At 45.7% G+C, this 22,490-nt stretch overlaps 1 protein-coding gene across 1 annotated transcript in view; it reads left to right on the top strand.

Annotated features, from left to right (window-relative positions):
• FBXO41 (F-box protein 41) overlaps positions 1-22,490 on the top strand; it is a 159,718-nt gene that overhangs the window by 119,179 nt on the left and 18,049 nt on the right. Inside the window, exons 9-10 of the mRNA XM_029594661.1 lie at positions 10,289-10,407; positions 14,513-14,671. Of these exons, the coding sequence (XP_029450521.1) occupies positions 10,289-10,407; positions 14,513-14,671 (278 nt within the window). The remainder of the gene's footprint in view (positions 1-10,288; positions 10,408-14,512; positions 14,672-22,490) is intronic.

The raw sequence follows: 22,490 nt of genomic DNA, 5'->3' as shown, positions 1-22,490 counted from the left end.
AGAATACATCTTGTTATTTTTCTTAGGTAAAATTTGGCTCCTCATGAGATTACTTCACCATTCATCATCAGAAAGGCTTTTCTTTTCTCTTGCATTTTCTTTGTAATATCAGGAAATATTCTTATTTGTTGTCCATAAAAAAGCTGACTCTGATTACGAAAAGATAATCGTAATACGGTATCTCTATCTGATAGTTGTATGAAAGTCACCAGCAATGTTGCCCTGGACTCAATCTTAGTCTCAAAGGATTTTTCCAATATTTCTGTTAGATTATCAGAGGAAATATTATCTTGATCTTGTGATCTCTTTTCTTCACTTTTAACAGACAGGTAAAATATTTTAGAAATCATTGGAATAGATGTTTCTGAAAATCCTAAGACATTAATTAGGTAACTTTTAAGGAAGTCCTTAGGTGCCATCCATCTAGTCTTAGGAAAGTTCAAAAATCTTAAGTTATTTCTTCTTATTTCATTTTCAATTAAGTCCATTCTTCTCAGCACTAAATTCTCGGATTTTATTAGATTACACTGCACTTCTTTAACATTATTTATTTCTGTCGCAACCTTTTTCACAGTCATTTCCATCAATTGAATCTTATTTTCTATTCTCTGAGCTTTATCAATATTTTGTTTTACAACATTTGTTAGATCATTTATAGCTCTATTAATATTTGTTAGTACCTTCCAAATCTCTTCCAGGGCAATTTTTTCAGGCATTTCCAACGCTGCGATCACAATTATGTGTATCTCATTCTCTTTACCTACCTCCTCCAGAAGGCCTGCCTCCTCGTTCTAACCCTTAGGCCCCAGATGTATCGGGCCCGCCGAAGCAGACAGCTGTTTGCTGTTTCTTCTTAGGGAATCTGAAGTCCTTGAGGCTTGTTGTGCCTTCGGCTCTGGAACTTGTTGTGCTCTCCCCTCTCCTACTAGGAGCCTATATGGCAGGGCAGGAATTGTTGGCGCCCTAGGGCTAAGAGATGTTTCTTCGGCCATAGCGTCAGGCAACTGCTCTCCACCATAGACGCTCGCGGCTCCACCCTCCGGGTTCAGGTGCATGTTCTCGAAGGCTTCCTCGATCCGCGGTTGTCTTAGGGAAGTACTCGGAGTGGAGGTAAGATTATCTCGAATCCTTGCCTTTCTTTTTGTATGCGGCATTGTAGCTATGAAGAAAAGGCTGTTCAAGGCACGGAGAAAGAGATTTTTCAGAAATCACCACGGAGCTGTGTTGCCTATGTGTTCACCATGTGGCAGCCATCTTGGTTCTCCTATTGGACTCTTCTTGTGGAATTTATAATATCTCTGTAAGATATTTCTTAATCATGTCTATTGGAGAAATTAGATTAGACTGAGGAAAATTTAGAACATGTAAATTTAGGTAACGAATAGAATTTTCGGTATTCTCTAATTTTCGCAAATGTGAAAAATCAGACTTGACCAACTAATCTTGAGTTTGCTGTAAAGAGGAAACTTTGAGTTCTAATGCAGAAATTTTCTGTGTATGAGAAGCTGTTTCCAATTCCAAAGCTTGAAATCTTCCAGCGAAAGTAGAAGTTACATCCACTAAATAAGAAATGGATCTCTCTAATACCATTAAAGCTGACCAAAGAGAATCCATGGTGATTACCGAAGGTTTCGGGAGGGCTGGGCGTAATATATTGAATTTCATACCTTGGTCTTCCTGTCCAAACTTCGACTCCCCAGAATCTCCACTTTTCCCCGATAAAGTTGAAACCCTCACTGAAGAAGGGACCGGCATATCAGCTCCTGGCATGGAGCTCTTCAAAGACGCTTAAGCCTCAAAGCCAGAAACAGGACTGGGCATTGACACGGTCGCTCTCCCGGCGGGGGAGATTTCTTCCAAAGCCACCATTCTATGACCTAACGGTCCACATGGCGGTGAGGAAAATTCAAATTTAGTGGCACTGAGGAGAAAGGAGGAATAAGTGGTGCTCTGGGGCTAAGCATGGTCTGTATGTCCGGCGTCTTGTCCATCCGCTCCTCGTGGGCTGCCACCAAGGACGCCTCCGTAGTTGTAGTATCTGCGACCGGGAGCAGGAACCCTTTAATGGTAGGTTGCAATGAATCTGGAGCAGGGGTAGTTAACCCCAATTCCTGGATCTTTGCCTTCCTCTTAGTGTGTGGCATTGCGGCAAAGTTTTCTGCGGGTAATGAGGAGCTCTGTCATCTCATGCCTCTCAGCTAGCGGCCATCTTGGAACCTCCTGCATTTGTTTCTATGTGATAATCTGGGGGAAGGCAAAAAAAAAATCTTTGCAGGGTAATTTTCAAAAGAATTTATGCACGTAGACTCTCAGTTTGTGCTTGTGAATCTGCTTTTGAAAATTATTCAAGGAGTAGTCTGGGGAAAAGTATGCACTGAACACGATTTTGCACATAATGGGGCAGATCTTCAAACCTGCGCGCGGGTGTAGATTTGTTCGCTCAATCCGGAGTGAACAAATCTATGCCCGATTTTATAACATGCACGTGCTACCGCACGCATGTTATAAAATCCAGGGTCGGCGCTCGCAAGGGGGTGCACAATTGTGCAACTTGTCCGCGCCGAGCCGTACAGGCTTCCTCCGTTCCCTCCGAGGCTGCTCCGAAATCGGAGTTAACTTTCCTTCCGCCCCCCACCTTCCCCTCTCTTCCCCTATCTAACCTGCCCCCCAGCCCTACCCCCCCCCCCACCTTTATTGTTGAAGTTACGCCTGCCTCTGGGCACGGCGGCTGTTCCGGAGGCCTCGGTCCCACCCCCGGGCCTCCTGACTCGGTTTTGGGGGCTTGCAAGTGGGACAGGAGGGGAACTAGAGCCAGGCATTTTATTTAAATATCCAGGTGGAAGGGCCTTGGGCCACTATAACCCTAACTTTTTTTATTTTGGAGGGGTTGGGGGGTTGGGAATAGGGCACTAGGGCCTAACAATTTTTAAATTATTTTGTGGGATAGGGGATTGGACCTGCTTAGTCAAGTGTTTTGTTTTTTTTAGGATTCGTTTGCAATTAACTGGCTGTATTCTGAATAGAGCCAGTTAGGCTTACCTGGAAAATCTATTTAGATAACTTTAATTATATATACTCAATACCATGGCTAAAATTATCCAGGCAAAGTTACCTTTAGCCAAGAATATTCAGTGGGAGACTTGATCCGCTTAAGTTATCCAGATATCTTTACCCGGTTAAGTTGCCACTTGCCATCCTACTGATTACTGAATGCAAGGATAATAGTAAGAAATATATTTAGTGGAACTCGTTCTCCCAGGACAAGCAGGATGGTAGTCCTCACATATGGGTGACATCATCAGATGGACCCCTGTCACGGAACACTTTTGCCAAAGTTTCTAGAACTTTGACTGGCACACTGAGCATACCCAGCATGCCACTACCCCTGCAGCCAGCAGGGGTCCCCATTCAGTCTCTTTTTTTCTGTGTAGCATTTGCCTCACATTTTAGGAGCTCTGAGAGAAATTTCTCACAACTTTCCTCACAGTACTATTTGAAGTTTATCTTCCCAAAAAATCCCTCAGCGGAGTCCCCTATCGTGCTCCGTTCCCTCCGATGCTTGGTAAGTGTTTTTTCCAGTACTTGCAGTTGGTTCCTAGTGGCTTACTGCTTACCGACGGTCACTGACCACGTGCCTGCCAAAATTTTAACATGGCGACCGGGTTTAGAAAATGTCCCAAGTGTCCAAGGACCATGTCCATAACGGACCTGCATGAAGTGTGTGTTTTGTGCTTAGGCCCCTCGCACGACGTTCGTCAATGCCCTAGTTGTGAACAAATGACCCCCAAAGGCCGTCGTGCTTGCCTGGACAAAATGGAGCAGTTGTTTGCTTCAAAACAGACTGCTCCATCAACGCCATTTCAAGCACCACCGACCGTGGATGGTCCATTGACCTTGGAGACGATTCGTCAGGAGCACCATGGACAGGGTGACTGTCCATCACCGACTCCATCAAGGACATCGGCATCATCGTCCTCGGTGCCAGGGAAAGAACGGACCGAGTACCGAGGGAAACATCGACACCAGCACTGATGGGCTTCCCTGACCGGTGTCGGCACCGATACTGCAGCGGCATCGACTTCCATCGAGCTACCTGCAAAGAGGGCCCGGGGAGAGGAGCCCCCATACTCCTCTGGACCTGGGACCCCTAGGCATTCCCCACTGATACCGGTGCCAGGCACCGAGCCTCCACGGGCCCCCTTGGAGGCTCCGGTGACGCCTAGCCTGCCTCCTACCCCGATCGCCGTGCCACCCATGCCGGCTTCCCAGGAGGAATTGGACCGCATGGTCCAAGAGGCAGTGCTGAAAGCCTTACGAGGCTTCCAATCGCCGCCAGCGCCAGCCCCCATACCAGCACCGGAACCAGCTCCCTCAATGGTGGCACCGCTCCTCGAGTGCCTTGATACGCTAATTGGTGCCTTATCGACTCCTCTGCCAATGGACACGCTGGCATCGAGTCATCCATCAAGGCCTCCACAGGTCCCGATTCCAGTACCGGGTTTCTCGGAGGAGAAAGGTTCGATTCCTGGCCACACCCCTCCACGGGAACCGTTGATGCCAGAGACTATGCCAGGGCCATCAAGGCTACTGGTACCTAGGCGCACCTCATCTGCCTCGATGCCGGTGCCGGTTCCATGAATGCCAAGGCTGCATCCATCGATGCCTTCCCGCCCTCTTGGCTTTGGCATGCTTCCTCCATCGGGAGCTCCACCGGGAGAAGGCAAAAGTCCCTATAATCCATGGGGCGATGCATCCTCAGATGATTCATCATGGACATCCAAGGACTTACTCTCAGAGCCTTCACCGCTGGAGGAAAGGCAAAGATCTCCACCAGAAGACCTCTCCTTTGCCAGTTTTGTCAAAGAGCTGTCTGAGACTATACCTTTTACACTGATCATAGAGGAAGATGCTCGCCATAAAATGTTGGAGGTCTTACAATTTGTAGATGCTCCAAAAGAAATAATGGCAATACTGGTACATGAAGATCTTTTGGACCTCATGCACTACCTGTGGGAACATCCAGGTACAGAACCCCCAGTCAATAAAAAGACAGATGCTACCTACCTGGTTCAACAAGCCCCAGGTTTTCAAAAGAGTCAACTGCCCCACCACTCTGTAGTTGTGGAATCAGCTCAGAAAAAGGCTAAATGGTCACATCCACATTCCTCTGCTGTTGCCGGTAAGGAAAAGAAAGCAGTGGATGCATTGGGACAAAGGATTTTCCAAGGGTCCATGATGATATTGCGAATTGCAGCATATCAACTATACATGACCCAACATAATAGAAATCTCTGGAAACAAGTCCAAGAGATTGCAGAGACACTAACACAGCTACAACAAGAAGCCTTGTCCTCCATCCTACAAAAAGGAATGGAAGCAGGTAAACATGAAGTCAGAGCTGTCTACGATTCTTTTGAAACAGCATCCAGAGTTTCGGCAGCAGGCAGCAGTGCTAGATGCTGGGCCTGGCTTAAGGCCTCAGACCTACGCCTGGAAGTGCAGGACAAAGTGGCAGATCTACCCTGTACCAGAGACAACCTGTTCGGGGATAAGATCCAGGACACAGTGGCCCAGTTATAGGACCATCATGAGACCCTGCGCCAGTTGTCAACTGTCTCCCCAGATGTTCCCTCCATAGCCCAAAGAGCCATGCGTAGAGAACCCAAGAAACAATTCTACATGCCACGCAGATATTACCCTCCTGCATCCCATGCACGACCGGCTCGGGCACCTCAGAGGAGACGTGCGCCAAACTAAAACATCTAGACCACAGCCAGCTCCACAAGCTGGTCCCTCGTCTGGATTTTGACTCTTTCCCAGAGAGCAGCAGCCATATTCCAGTGGGGGGCCGCCTGTGCCACTTTGCAACAAATTGGCATCTAATCACCACGGACCAGTGGGTACTGTCCATCGTAACCCATGGTAACCGTATACATTTTTCAAAAATACCCCTGGACTTCCCACCCAATCCATCATGGAGTTGGGACGACCACACAGGAAACACGAGTCAGAGCTCTCAACCCTTCTGTCGGTCAGAGCCATAGAACCAGTTCTACCGAATCAGCAGGGAAAAGGGTTCTACTCCAGTTATTTCCTTATTCCAAAAAGACCGGCGGCCTATGGCCTATTCTTGACCTCCGTGCCTTGAATACATTTCTTCGCAAGGAACAGTTCAGGATGGTATTCCTGGGCACCATGCTTCCTCTACTTCAACAAGGGGATTGGCTGTGCTTTCTGGACCTTCAAAACGCATACGCCCATATTTTGATCTCCCCTCCTCATCGCAAATATCTGCGATTTGTGGTGGGCCGCGGTCACTATCAATACAAGGTACTACCATTCGGCCTAGCCTCGGCGCCTCAAATCTTTATGAAGTGCCTGGCAGTCGTGACTGCACAGTTACACAGCAGAGGCTTATACGTTTTTACATACCTGGACGACTGGCTCATAAAAAGCCAGATAAAACAAGGAGCCCTCGAGTCTCTCAGTCTCACCATAAGGCTTCTAAACTCATTGAGATTTCTAATAAATTACCCCAAATCCCAATTAACACCTTCTCATCTTCTCTCCTTTATGGGAGCAGACCTAGACACGACACTGTCCAGAGCATTCTTACCCAATGACCGTACAATTATGCTGTCCAACCTTGCCAGCTTTATCCGCCGTCGAAAAAGTGCCTCAGCTGGCCAGCTATTCAGGTTGCTCGGCCAAATGGCATCAACTGACCATGTCACCCCTATGGCACGCCTTGCCATGAGAGTGACCCAATGGACTCTGAAATCCCAGTGGCAACAAGCTACTCAGCCGCTGTCGTCCATGATATACATAACCAGCCAGCTTTGTCTGTCCCTTGCCTGGTGGACACACAAAGCCAGCTTACAAGTGGGTCTTCCTTTCCAGCAACCGGCTCTTCAGGTGACCTTAACTACGGACGCCTCCAACCTAGTTGGGGAGCCCACGTCCAAGGCCTTCAAACTCAAGGGGCTTGAACAAAAGCCGAAGCGACCCTGCAAATCAACTTTCTGGAGCTTCGAGTGATGTGGTACTCACTTTATGCATTTCAAGATTACCTCTCCAACAAAGTTGTCCTGATTCAAACAGACAACCAAGTTGCAATGTGGTACCTGAACAAACAGGGGGCATGGGCTCTTATCTGCTTTGCCAAGAGACAGCACAGATTTGGGCCTGGGCCCTGTCGCATTCCATTCTTCTGCGAGCCACTTATCTAGCGGGCACACAGAATGCACTGGCGGACTGCTTCAGCCGACGTTTCCAGTCCCAGGAATGGTCTCTGAATCCGTCAGTTGTGAGCAGAATCTTCCACCAGTGGGGTCATCCAACCATCGACCTCTTTGCGTCCAGTCAGAACCACAAAGTGGAAAGCTTCTGCTCCCTGCACAGGGACCGGCATGCACCAGCCAGGGATGCCTTCGCCCGTCCCTGGAACAAAGGCCTACTTTATGCGTATCCTCCGATTCCGCTAATAAGCAAGACTCTCGTGAAGCTACAACAGGACCGGGGCTTAATAATTCTCGTTGCCCCTTACTGGCCGTGCCAAATTTGGTTTCCCATACTTCGAGACCTTTCTGTCCAGGACCCCATTCACCTGGGCATGTCGCCCAACCTCATAACACAGAATCATGGCAAGTTACGCCACCCGAACCTCCAGGCCCTCTCTCTGACGGCCTGGATGTTGAAAGGCTGATACTACAACCACTCAACCTTTCAAGTGTCATATCTCAAGTCCTAGTAGCTTCATGGAAGCCTTCCACGCAGAAATCCTACCGCTCTAAATGGAAAAGATTTATTTTGTGGTGCACACAATGGGGCTTAGTTCCTTTTCTTGCCCCACATCGAGTCTATTGGATTATCTCTGGCACCTCTTGATATCTGGTCTCCAGACATCATCTATCCGAGTGCACCTTAGTGCCATCTCAGCTTATCATCAAGGAATAGGGGAAGCCCCGATAACGACTCAACCCCTGGTGAGTCGCTTCATGAGAGGCTTAGTACAAATTAAGCCTCCTCTATGGCCACCGGTCATGGCATGGGACCTCAATGTGGTACTTACACGGCTCATGCACACTCCTTTTGAGCCCATGCACTCCTGCGAACTCAGATACCTTACATGGGGAAAGTTATTTTCCTAGTAGGCATCATGTCTGCTCACAGGGTAAGTGAGTTACAGGCCCTTGTGACCTACTCACCCTACACAAGGTTCCTCCATGACCGGGTGGTTCTCCGCACTCACCCTAAATTCCTTCCTAAGGTGGTAACTGATTTCCATTTAAATCAGTCCATAGTCTTGCCCACTTTCTTTCCAAGACCTCACGCTTACCCAGGTGTGCGAGCTCTCCACACCTTGGACTGTAAGCCTGCTCTTGCGTTTTACTTAGACCGCACTACTGGAAATCCACCCAACTCTTTGTCTCTTTTGATAAGAACAAACTTGGGAATGTGGTGGGCAAGCAAACACTGTCAAACTGGTTGGCAGACTGCATCGCATTCTGTTACCAGCAAGCAGGCCTTCTACTACAGGTACAAATGAAGGCACACTCAGTCAGAGCAATGGCAACATCAGTAACACACTACCGTTCAGTACCGATTGCTGACATCTGCAGGACTGCGACATAGAGCTCTCTCCATACATTCGCAACTCACCATTGTCTGGACAAGGCTGGGCGACAGGATTCCATCTTTGGCCAGTCTGTCCTAAGAAATTTGTTTCCAGTGTAGGAACCCAACTTGTCCTACCTCAACCCGTTGTGAATTTCAGGCTGCCTCATCCTTGCCAACAGCACCCCAGTTGTTGTACCTGCTGCACATGTTTGGTGCTGCTTGGTCTCATACGTATGATTCAGCCTGTAGCTTGTTATTCACCCATATGTGAGGACTACTATCCTGCTTGTCCTGGGAGAAAGCAGAGTTACTTACCTGTAATAGGTGTTCTCCCAGGACAGCAGGATGTTAGCCCTCACAAAACCCACCCGCCACCCCGCCGAGTTGAGTTCACTTACGTTTTATTATTTTATTTTTAGCTCGTACTTTTGCTACAAACGTGACTGAAGGGGGGACCCCCTGCTGGCTGCAGGGTTAGTGGCATGCTGGGCATGCTCAGGATGCCAGTCAAAGTTCTAGAAACTTGACAAAAGTGTTCCGTGACAGGGCTCCATCTGATGATGTCACCCATATGTGAGGACTAACATCCTGTTGTCCTGGGAGAACACCTGTTACAGGTAAGCAACTCTGCTTTCAGGCCTCCTACTGAATTATTTCTTTGATAAGGTGATTTTTCTGCATGGTGTCGCTTTCTTCTGGATTATCATATATAAAAAGAAACCTAACCGCCCGCTCCCCCTTCCTTCAGAGACCTGTGGTTTTATAATTTAATCTAACCAGTTTATATAGCTGTGGCTTATTATTGCAGTAAGTGGTTTATGTTGTTAATTTGCAGGGTAATAAACATAAAGGGAGGCTGTTGGGGTTAGAAAAATGGGAGATCCTAGTAGGGGTTTACACTCAGGATGCAGATGGAGAAACTAAGGGAGTCAGTAGGAGCTGTGCAGAAATTGACTCTGCAGAATGGGCCAGGCCTGTTCCCAAAGTGTGTATAAGTGTGCTGCTGCACTAGGAAAGCAAAACAGGAAAGTCCTACAGAGACAATGAGTGTACATTTTCTTTTTTTTTTGGCCCCCAGAGCAGGGCACGTAAATTTAAATTGTGATGTGCCCAGAAAGCAAATTATATTTAATTTGCAATTGGAAAGCCTCTAAAATGACTGACTCACTTTTGCAAGTTGATTTTTTTTTCCCTATATCTCCCTCTGTGGTGCAGCAGAGGTATATAAATAGAAGTAACAGGATTGGCTCATCTCGCTAAGCTTCCCTAAATCAAAACAAATGCTGGCTGCTGTAGTGCGGCACACAACAGCTCTAACATGTTCAGATTTATAAAGGTCAATTTTAGAAGAATGTGAAATAAAGGGAGAGAGATATGATGTGTGGAGGTAGGGGAAATGCTGGGAAGACTTGGAGAGAGAACTGTGAATGGGGAAGGGAGCTCTGAGCAACTTTTGAGGTCATTTTAATGTGCCATTTTAATGTGCACCAGCCTTCTGTTTAAAGGTGTTTTTCCCAACCATACCGCAAAAAAAACCAAAACTTGAATCACACAAAAACTAAAAGACTTACCACAGGAAAGTACCCACCCAGTCCTTATTCCGTGTTACTATGATGACTTGATAGTTCTTGGCGTTTAACCTTTTTCCACCCTTTCTCTCCCTTGTCAGCCAACAGCCCACGCGCTTCAGCAACCGCTGCCTGCAGATGATCGGCAGATGCTGGCCACACTTGCGGGCACTGGGAGTTGGAGGTGCAGGATGTGGGGTGCAGGGTCTGGCCTCTCTAGGTAAGCGATCTCAAGATGAACACACCATCAGTGCCTGGTGGACGATAGGGTTATTCACCCCCCAAAAACAAGCAAAATAACTTATGCATACTTTTTTTTTTTTTAATGTGTTTTAGATAGTTCAGGGTTTGGTGCAGGGCAGGAGAATTTTGGCTGCATTCCTTATGGCGCCTCGGCCACCTGACTGAACTGATCATAGATGAGTCTGGTCCCATTCAGCAGGGACAGGGGCAGGCAGGAACAAGGCCCCAAACTACAGAGGAAACAGTTCTTTACTGAACAGTAGAGATGTGAATTGGAACCGGAATCGGTTCCGATTCCAGTTCCGATTCAAATCGTGATTTTTTTTTTTGTCCGGCCCAATCGGGTTTTTTTTATGGGCTGCTCCCGAGCCGATAAATAAAAAACCCACCCCAACCCTTTAAAACGAATCCCTTAGCTTCCCCCACCCTCCCGACCCCCCCCCAAAAACCTTTTACAAGTACCTGGTGGTCCAGTGGGGGTCCCAGGAGCGATCTCCCACTCTCGGGCCATCGGCTGCCACTAATAAAAATGGCGCCGATGACCTTTGCCCTTACCATGTGACAGGGTATCCGTGCCATTGGCCGGCCCCTGTCACATGGTAGGAGCACTGGATGGCCCGCGCCATTTTTAAAGATGGTGCCGGCCATCCAGTGCTCCCTCCATGTGACAGGGGCCAGCCAATGGCACGGTACTGCATTCCTCTGGTAGTAACTTGGATTTAGTATGCTGTAGCTATGTTCTGTAGTTTTATGGTGGTGCTTTGGAGTCATGCATGGTATTCCTACAGTACTGCTATGGGATTAGCACACTGGTGGTGTTTCCATGGATGGGCATCTTCTCACCCGATTTTCTGTAAACTCCAGCAAGCTCTGTCTAATAGCAGTAGTACCCTGGAGCAAAACAGCAGTGCTAGTTGAGACAAAAATGAAGTATCAATTGTGTTATAAAGTATCCTTTCTCTCATGAATGGTTTTTCCAAGAGTGAGTATTAATTGCATTCTACAAAGCCAGTCCTTGTGCAAGTAATGTTGTGGGGTATGTAGGGGTTTTATCAGATGTCCATGTCAGCCCAATAAACTGAGGTCAATATTCAATAAAAAAAGCAAGCGGCACATTTATAAGGGTAAAGTTCTGTGCATAACATTTACCAGATATTCAGCAGGGGGCTTACGTGCAAAAGTCTCCTGCTGAATATTCGTGCATAAAGTTATTTGCGTAACTTTACCTGGATGAATTTAGGGCAGCAATTTCTCAGACCAGACTTACAGCCCGATTCAGTAAAAGTCGCGGGAGAGCGGGCGAGCGCCCGCTCTCCTGTTGCGCGATTCAGTATTTAAATGAGGGCCCGCGATAAAAAGAGGCACTAGGGACACTAGCGCGTCCCTAGCGCCTCTTTTTTGACAAGAGCGGCGGCTGTCAGCGAGTTTGACAGCCGACGCTCAATTTTGCTGGTGTTGGTTCTCAAAACCGCTGACAGCCACGGGTTCGGAAACCGGACGCCGGCAAAATTGAGCGTACGATTTTCATGCCACGGGCCAATTTTAAATTTAAAATTTTTAAATTATTTTTTACTTTTGGAACCTCCGACTTCATATCGCTTTTCTGTACACTTTCCCGGTGCTGAGAGAAATTGAGGCAGGCATTAATTTCTGAAAGTAAAATGTGCGGCTTGGCTGCACATTTTACTTACTGAATCGCGTGGGAATAACTAATAGGGCCATCAACATGCATTTGCATATTGCGGGCGCTATTAGTTTCGGGGGGGGGGGGGTTGGACGCGTGTTTTCGACCCCCTTACTGAATAAGGGGTAAAGCTAGCGCGTCGAAAACGCTCTTCCAAACGCAGGCTAACAGTGCGCTCCGCACTGTACTGTATCGGTCTGTCAACGCCTCTAACTTTAGCCAGAGAGTGCTGAATATGTGCACTCACTCTTTTTTATGTGCACAAAAACCTGTACGCACAAAATGTATGCAGTTGGCAGGGGAAATACTGAAAGCTAACTTTTTTTGTGCTCGTAACTCCAAAAGTCATCAGTATATGAAGGCTTTGATTGTTGACCTCACTGTTTTTTATGTATTTTTGTCCACCCCATTTTTTTTCTGACCCCCCTCCCTCTCATCCCATCTTTGTCCCAGAATGACTGGTGATTCTGCCAGCCAAGAGCTGGAAGGGAAGTTTTCTGTAAGGCTTGTGCTGCTTGAATTCTAGCAAGGATCCTTCCTTCCTCATGGGCTGATGTGATTACCTCTGAGTCCTCCCTGCACCCTGTCAGTGCCACTGCCAAGCCAGGAAGCCCCTCCCTCACAACATTTCTTAATGAGGAAGATATTTGCTGATTTACTAACAGCTTGAGCCGTTTAAGTGGAATGACTGCCTGACATGGAAAACATGGGATACGAATGTACTGTAAAGTGGAGAAACCTGTGATTTTGGCACAGCATGTCCTAAGAGGATATTGAGAATCACCCACTTAAAGTGAACTTGCTAAGGGCCTGATGCACTAAATGTACATTAAAATTAACGCACTATGTACAAAAGCCCCCAACCTAGGAAAACACTGCCAGCACATTAAATGTTAACGTGCTGTCATATGCTAAACAGGTACACAGCATGCAGATGACCTCGTTAGTCATTAGCATCCAGCTTAGATAGGGCCCCAGAGCAGAAGCTATATTTAAAGCACTGGCAGGGTTAGAGCATCGTTGGATACCAAGCCAGAAGGAGGTAAGGCTGTTTCCTCCAGCTGGTCTGGAATTAGGGTCCTGGAGAATGAAAGGGGCATTGTGGTTGGAAAAGGGTTCTACTTTTGGACAGTTAGGCAGTTAAAAATGTGAATCAGGGACTGGAGAACTTCATTTATGATTGAATTAGGTTGTTGGGAGGGTTTTACTTATATTTTATATTGTGGTGGCCTACATGCTAATTGTAGTGCTATGTGTAGTGCACTTTTCATAGCATTTGTGCACTATGAGCCAGATCTTAAAAGATACGCGCGGGCGTAGATTTGTTTGCGCAACCCAGCGCGAACAAATCTAGGCCCGATTTTATAACGTGCGCGCGCTGCCACGCGCACGTTATAAAATCCAGGCTCGGCGCACGCAAGGGGGTGCACACATTTGCACCTTGCGCGCGCCGAACCCAAGGGGAGCCCCGATGGCTTCCCCCGTTCCCTCCAAGGCCACTCTGAAATTGGAGCGGCCTTGGAGGAAACTTTTTTTCCGGCCTCCCCCCACCTTCCCCTCCCTTCCCTAACTAAATCCCCCACCCCCCACCTTTGCTCCAAACGTTATGCCTCGCGTAACTTGCGATGCTGTGCCAGAGCACTCGACCCAGCCCCCGGACCGCCGCCTCACCCCCAGCCACTCCCCCGGATCGCCCCTTTTTCGAAGCTCCGGGACATACGCACGCCCCGGGGCTTGTGCGCACCGCCGAGCCTATGCAAAATAGGCTTGGCGCGCGCAGGGGTAGGTTTTCGGGGGTTGAAAATCTACCGCTATACATTTCATTAATTTACTACATCATTGCTAAACTTAAGAATGAATGCCCATGATAGAAAATGTGCACAGATTTTTATTCCATATTTTTTAGTGTGTTTTTAGTATTTTGGCCCTATAGTATCTATCTGACAAAAATAAACATCTATAGTCCCATTGTCTTCTAGTACATTTGGATGGAGCTAAAACATCCAACCATTAAAAATCAGATAGAAAACCTTGTATTTGTGAGCCATTCCCCCAATGTTCCGTCCCTGAAAAGGTCTGGTTTTACTCATGGAAACATCACTTTGTTATATGATCACCATGATCACGATAGACTCTTCTGTTACATATAAGTGCATGAGGAATACGTTTCCTAGTTTCTTCATTAAACAGTAGGACAGAAACAATATAAGGATGCCTACGTTGGATCCTCCATCTTGCCTAGATCACCCAGAGCGCTGCCTGCACTCCTCCCCACCTCCATTTCTTGTAACATGTCAGTATTTCAATTTAAAAAAAAAAAAGCAAACAAAAAGCTTCACATGTTACAGGAGACAGTGACAGCAATTCTTATATCGATGTGTTTCTTGTGTTTTCCAAGCTCGGAACTGTATGCGGCTACAGGTCCTCGAACTCGACCATGTGACAGAGATCAACCAGGAGGTGGCAGCTGAGGTTTGCCGAGAGGGACTGAAAGGGCTGGAAATGCTGGTTCTGACGTCCACACCCGTGACCCCAAAAGCCCTGCTCCATTTTAATAGTAAGCAAAGCAAACAAACCCCTCTGCCTCAACATTTCCTCCCCCTACCCCTGCTGACTTACACGGCACAGGCGCCCACGCCTGTCTGGGGGCTGTCTTGGTAGAATAGCTCCTCAGCTTTACCTTGGGTCTACATTTAATTAATAGTAACTGATGAGGATTTTTTTCTGGGAGAATAAGTGTTTACCACAAAGGGAATTTTGAAAATCATTATTGCTTGTGAAAATTATTATAATTTTTTTTTTTTTAAAGGCCACCATAAATCTGTTTCTGCATCTTCAAATCCACCAGAGAAAATGGGTTGCCATGACAATCCTTATTTGTTTCTTGACTGTTAATACTTGCTGAGACAATCGCACAGGAAGAAGACTTAGCAACCAGTGCTTTTCCCATTCATTGCATTTATAATCCATGACAGTCACCTTCCCATCCAGCCCCAATGCTTGATTCTTATAAATATATTTATAGGCCATCCATGGGGGTTTCAGTACAGTAATGTCAGTTTTGTATAACACATATCTTGTATATAGCATACATACTGCACTGTTGATGTCTGTAATTTTTTAGTTTGTGATACAAGTTGGATCTTTTTAATTATCAGAGTGGTACTGTCTATCATTTTCACTAAGTGCAGAGGCTGTGGTGCGCACACCAGACAGTTAGGGGTAGATTTTGAAAAACTACGCCCGCGCGTACTTTTGTTCGCGCAACCGGTGCAAACAAAAGTACGCCGGATTTTAATAGATACACGCGTATCTTTTAAAATCTGGGGTCGGCGCGCACAAGGCTGCGCAAAATCGGCAGCCTGCGCGTGCCGAGCCGCGCAGCCTGCCTCCATTCCCTCCGACTCCCCCCACCTTCCCCTCCCTTCCCCTACCTAACCCACCCCCCGGCCCTAACTAATTCCCCCCCCCACCTTTATTCCAAAAGTTATGCCTGCCCGAGGCAGGCGTAACTTGCGCTCGCTGGGCCGGCTGCCGGCGCGCCATGTTCCGGTCCGGGGGCTGGTCTGGAGGCCGCAGCCACGCCCCCGGGCCGGAACCATGCCCGGGCCCCGCCCTCGGAATGCCCCAGGTGACGCGCTGGCTGCGACACGCCCCCGACATGCCCTCAGGAAAGCCCCGGGACTTACGCTCGTCCCGGAGCTTTGCGCGCGCCGGCAGCCTATGTAACATAGGCTCGGCGCATGCAGGGGGAGCTTGGGGCAGGTTTTCGGGGGGTACGCACGTATCTTACACGCGTACCCCTTTGAAAATTTGCCCCTTAGTCTGCATTCTAGGCACTGGGGGCCTAGAATGTGGAGCCAAAAGCAAAAGAATTCAGCTGACTGTTACAATAAAATCATTGAATCCCCCCCCTTCCCTCTTTTTTTTTTTTTTCTGATTTTCATTGCTTTTTCAAAGAGGAGTAAGTGGATGGAGGACAACTTTCAGGCCCCTTGAAAGACTGAACCTGATCTACAGCTGTTACTATAATGCCTTCCTGCATGGCCTCTAGTTTAAAGAGAAATTCCAAGTAATTTGACAGTAAAGCAGCTTTAAAAGAATGCTTCCAATCTTTTATTTTTAATTAAGTTTATAATACATGTGAGAGAGAAAAAAAATCATAAAAACCAGTCAGAGCACATAGTAGTAATGGAAAAAGAAAGCCATGCAAAAACTAATTGCTCCTATACTCCTGACGCCTGTTAAACCCACTAACAAAGAGGAGAGAAGGGGACAAGAGCAAAAATAAATACAGCTTTTAGAAAAAGAAACACAGAGATAATCCAAATTACAAAAAGTGAGCTAAGATCAACTGATCTACCACAGCCTAAGGAGTCATAGTTAGTTCCAGAGACTTCTACATGAGCAGTATTGTCCTTCACAAAAGCTTGCAGTTGATCTGGGTCCCAAAAATAAAAGTATATTTTGTTCTGCACTTGGCTGGATATCTCAAAACAAATTCAACTGCTCTTAGAGAGCAGTAAAGAGAGCAGATGCCTACATCTTTTTTGAGGTGGATGATAATCATTTTTATTATAGCAGCATAACCTATGCAATGGTTTTAAATTCAAGAGAGATTTGTTTTAAGTTTGGTTTAACAGAATAAATCACTCGTGTTGTAAAGGTCATGAAAAGGCCAAAGTTAACGTGTACATTTCAAACACATTGCCAGTTAACTATCCCATCTAATGCCGATCAGGAGTGCATGAAGGCATCTTGGGGACAGGCTCTCTCACTCTTCACTGTAATTGGGTCGTTCCTCTCTCTAGGTCTGGGCAGAGTCCAGTCTTAGCACGGAGGACAGTCACTTGGACCTCTGGTGGGCGAGTGACATGTTAACACCACAGTGCCAGAAGCTCTGTAGGAGCAAGGCTGGGCTGAGCAGAGCTCAGTCTCAAAGCTTAGACTTGAGCTTTGCTAAGTTTTGTATGTTAGGATGCAAAGCCCCCATGTGCGGTTTGCACGTGTGGAGGTGGAGTAGAGAGAAGAGAAGCCCAAAACATGTAAGTCCAAAGTCTCTTCCTTTATCAGGACTCGGGCCTATGCATATGATCCAAAAGCCAATACTGACTGGAGATTACCACAATCCACTGACAAAAGATTGGTGGATTTCCAATATGCCTTCTTAGATGGTACATATATTCAGATTCTCATGTGGATGAGCTGGAAGACATCTGGTGTACGGAATTGTGCCTCATGGCTAGATACACAGTTTGTCAAAGCCACATTTCAGCAAAATTGTAAGGTAAAGACAGATTGCTTGATATGGAGAACAATAGCAGTTTCTTCTGATTGTTCTAACAGGCATTGACATTAAAACTGCTGGGGCCATCATGTGGCTTGACTTCCATCTTGTGTTGCTCAGGCTTGCACTCAGTTTGGTTCAGTTACACACTCCGTTTTAGTGACTGGCTTATCACTATACTTTAGGGATGTGAATCGGGAGCCCGATCGTTCCCACTTTTGGGATCGTCTGGCCTCGGGAAAAAATAGTTTTCCCGCGTTTCCCCGTTTTGTTTTTTTTTAGTGAAAAATTGTTTTTTAGGTTAGTGCGCGCTAACTCATGTTAGCGCGCACTAACAAAAAACCATTTATTTTTGTTACTTTTTGTTACTTTTTGCTATTTTTGTTAGTGCGCGCTAACATGAGTTAGCGCCCACTAACCCGAAAATCAATTTTTATGAAAAATCGGGGGTAAATTTGATCGTACGATATTTCAATTCGTTAGAAAAACAATTCACATCCCTACTATACTTCTTTGGCTCCCAAACTCACATATCATGCCAGTGCAGCCTTGGCTTCTTCTGCCAGTTCTTCTCAGCAGTAAGCTGGGATAAATTTCCTAGGATACTTGGCTCATATTATCAAAACATAAGTCTGTCTAGGTTCCTTCATATATGAGTGAGTGCCCCCTGCCCAGGAATCATGGCACATATTAACTGGTGCAACAACAAAAGAAAAGTTAAAGGAAAATCCACATTATGCCACTCAAGACAGTCTCTAAGCGACTGAGCCACATTCGCTGACCCATTGATCATTTGGAGTTTGGAGAAAAAAATAAGCACAGGAACTATATCACAGTTTAAAGTACAGTGACTGAGGCTGCTGAGCCATTCCCACTGCCCTTCTGAGCCTTTGATGCTCAGTGAAAAAATAAGGAAAGAAAGCAAAATCACAGAAGCACTGAGGTCAGTTTGTTTCCATATCTTCAATCAAGGGTGAGCTGCTTTCCTCCCCCTCCATTTTCTCAATCTCTCTAACTCCATCTTTGTCTCAGTGTCCCTCCCCAAGGCATCTATTGCTTCCTGTATATATGCTCTCCTATTTACCTCGCCTGCTTCTTAAGTGAGGTCAGTGTCTCTACCCACCCTGCGCTCAAGGACGCTACCCACAAAGCCCTATTTGTCACATGTCTCCCATAGGCTTCTGGGAGGTATAATCTTTTTGTAAACCGTACTTATTCTGTGTTTTTTTTTCCTTCTGCAACTCAGAGTGGCAGTGGGTATCCTCCATTATTTCTCTGGGGAATACCCACCTGAGTGTGATGAGGGGGCTACCTTATCACAATAGAGTTCCCAGAAATATCCAACAGTGAACAATTCACAGTCAGGTCTTCAGCAGGAGCCCAAGTTTTCCAAGGTTAAAAAATTGATCTTAGAGAGCAGAGGAATGGCAACAGGAATATTTAAAATTTATCGATTTTTGGTGCGACAGTACCTCTAATATTATGTACAGTTCTGGTCGCCCATCTCAAAAAAGATATAGTGAAATTAGAAAAGGTACAGCGAAGACAACCAAAATTATAAAGGGGATAGAACGGCTCCCTTATAAGGAAAGGCTAAAGGAGTTAGGGCTCTTCAGTCTGGAGAAGAGACGGCTGAGAGAAGTAGAAGAGTAGCCTAGTGGTTAGAGCAGGGATTCAAATCCCACTACCACTCCATGTTACCTTGGGCAAATCACTTTATCCTCTGTTGCTTAAGGTACAAACGGATTGTAAGTCCTTTGGGTATAGGGAAATGCCTACAGTCCCTGTATGCAATCTGCTTTAAAGTGCAGAGAAGTGAAATATAAATCAATCAAAATAAAATACGATATAGGTCTATAAAATCTTGAGTGGAGTGTAATGGGTAAACAGAGAACGATTATTTACCCTTTCAAATAGTACTAAGACCGGAGGACTCTCCCTGAAACTAATAGGTAGCACATTCAAAACAATTAGAAAAAGTGTTTTGTTTTTTTTACTCCCTGCACAATTAAACTATGACATTTGTTGCTAGAGGATGTGGTGAAAACAGTTAGTGTATCTAGTTTTAAAAGGGTTTAGATAAGTTTATGGAGGAAAAATCCATAAACCATTATTAACCAAGTATTTATGTATTTATAAGTTCTTGTATTCTGCAAACTTCCAATTATACAACTGTGCAGTGTAGATCACAAAATGACATACACAATCATAACACATGTATCACAAAGAACTCTCAAAAACAATAGTAACATTGTAAATATCTTAAAATATAAAGTTATTGATAAAACCACTGCTTATCCTTGGTTGTGAGCAGGAAGGATTGGATCTATTCTTTGGGATCCTTCCAGGTATACATTTAATTTATATTATACCTTTCAGGGCTGATTATGTTCAAGTATTGTATTTGTGACCTGGATTGCCCACTGTTGGCTTGATGGATGTTTGGTCTGACCAGTATGGCATTTCTTATATTCTTACTTTGAATAGATCTAAACCTGAAATAGGAACATGCACAGTAGGGATGTGCTGTCGTTTGCACATTAAATGAAATATGTGCATACACAATCAACTGATTTTCAAAAAGATTTACACATTTAAAATTGGGGTTTACATGTGTAAAGGCACTTTACCCATGTAAGTGGGCTTTTGAAAATTGCTACAATATGCCATTGAATTTTCCATAGTTTTTCCCATTTTAAGTGAACTTTCGCAGATGAATGGCTTTTTAAAATTTCTACGATATGTTACATTTACATGTGCAACTCCTTTTAAAATTCACTTGTGAGTATATAATTAAATGTGCGTATAAAAATTTCCTTTAGGGCTGAATTTTCAAAGCCATTTAAGCACATAAAACAGAGCTTTAAGAGCATAAGAACATGCCATACTGGGTGAGACCAAGGGTCCATCAAGCCCAACATCCTGTTTCCAACAGTGGCCAATCCAGGCCACAAGAACCTGGCAAGTACCCCAAAACTAAGTCTATTCCATGTTACCATTGCTAGTAATAGCAGTGGTTCAGGATGAACCTCTGGTATCTCACTGGTCCCAATTTGATCATACTATCTCTGATCTTAACTTTTCAGTATTGGAGGTGGTCCCTCGTCCGTTTAGGGGAGGTGACTATCCCGAATTGCTGGGAAGGAAAGAACAGAGGTGGATATTTACCCTTAACACCATTAGCCCGAGAGGCTTGAATAAAGAGATTGAATGGCACCTGTTTGGTTGAGGGTTTGCTAGGCTATGATTGGTTCAGGGATCTCGCGATGGAATCCTGTTTGGCGCCAATCCTGTTCTTTAAAAGGTTGACGGTGATGAGGGCGTTTGTGCTCCATGATTCATCTAAAAGGTATGCACTTGTATCATGACTGCTGTTTGGAATTATGTAGCCTATTTCCTTTTGTTCTACCATTTGTATTTATTTTATTGTAGACTTTATTGAAATTGTGGTCCCTCCCGATGCAGCCACAGTGAAACACGGGACCGTGTCGGGGGACTTGTACAAGTGAATGTTGATATCTGTGGAGTTGCCCATTATCAACTATATATATTGTGTGAATAAACAATTGATTTTGGAACACTGGTGGAATTTAAAGACTTGTACTTGCACTATCGTTCTTGGTAATTGAAATCTCCCATTATTACTGCACTACCAGTTTGGTTAGCTTCCCTAATTTCTCTTAGCATTTCACTGTCCGTCTCACCATTTTGGTTCAATTGTACATTTAGTCTCATGCAGGATCTTTATCCTATTTCACTTTATGCTGTCCCAGACATAAAGCGCCACCCCAACACCAAGATGCTCCTCTCTGTCATTGCGATATAATTTGTACCCTGCTATAGCACTGTCCCTTTGGTTATCCTCTTTCCACCATGCTCTGAGATGCCAATTAAGTCTATGTCATCAGTCACTGCTATACACTCTAATTCTCCCATCTTACTTCTTAGGCTTCTGGCATTTCAAACATTTCAAAGTGTGTTTTTTATTTGTATTTACATTTTGCTTTTTAAGTTGACAGGGATAAATTTGAATCTTTTAGCTCAGGTAAGTTTTTAATTATAGGCACTTGGACTGCTTTTCTTATTATTGGAACCTCCCTGTTGGGATGCCCTAATTCTAATGCATCTTGGGTATTCTTTGAAGATACCTTCTCCGAACCATGCGCTGCTGAGCGATTGTCGGCTTTCCCCTTTGTTCTAGTTTAAAAGCTGCTCTATCTCCTTTTTAAAGGTTAGCGCCAGCAGCCTGGTTCCACTCTGGTTAAGGTGGAGCCCATCCCTTCGGAAAAGACTCCCCCTTCCCCAAAAGGTTCCCCAGTTCCTTACAAAACTGAATCCCTTTTCATTCCACCATCATCTCATCCAAGCATTGATACTCCGGAGCTCTGCCTGCCTCTGGTGACCTGCGCGTGGAATAGGGAGCATTTCAGAGAATGCTATCCTGGAGGTTCTGGATTTCATCTTTCTACCTAAAAGCTTAAGTTTGGCTTCCAGAACCTCCCTCCCACATTTTCCTATGTTGTTGGTGCCCACATGTACCATGACAGCCGGCTCCTCCCCAGCACTGTCTAAAATCCTAGCTAGGTGATGCGTGAGGTCGCCAGCTTCTCACCAGGTAGGCATGTTACCAGGCAATCCTCATGCCCACCAGTCACCCGGCTGTCTACATTCCTAATAATCAAATCACCAACTATAATGGTCAACCTTACCCTTCCCTCCTGGGCAGTAGCCCTGGAAGACACATCCTCAGTATGAGAGACAATGCGCCACCTGGAGAACAGGTCCTTGCTACAGGATCATTTCCTGCTTCACCAGTTTGATGCTCTCTGATCATGAGAGCTTCCTCTTCCAGGTCAGCACCAGGGCTGCCAGACTGGATTTGGGACTTAGCTACTCTGTCCCTGAAGGTCTCATCTATATACCTCTCTGTCTGCCTCAGCTCCTCCAGTCTGCCACTCTAGCCTCCAGAGATCAGACTTGTTCTCTGAGAGGACAGGAGCTTTTTTGCATCGGATGCACACGTACAATTTCTCACCAGTGGGTAAAAAACCATTCATGTGACGTTCAATGCAATAAACTGGGAGGCACC

This window comes from Rhinatrema bivittatum, chromosome 1, assembly GCF_901001135.1.
Source record: "Rhinatrema bivittatum chromosome 1, aRhiBiv1.1, whole genome shotgun sequence".
In the NCBI taxonomy this organism is placed as follows: Eukaryota; Metazoa; Chordata; class Amphibia; order Gymnophiona; family Rhinatrematidae; genus Rhinatrema; species Rhinatrema bivittatum.
The sequence above is the reverse complement of the archived record's forward strand: the minus strand, read 5'-3'. Positions and strand labels throughout refer to the sequence as shown.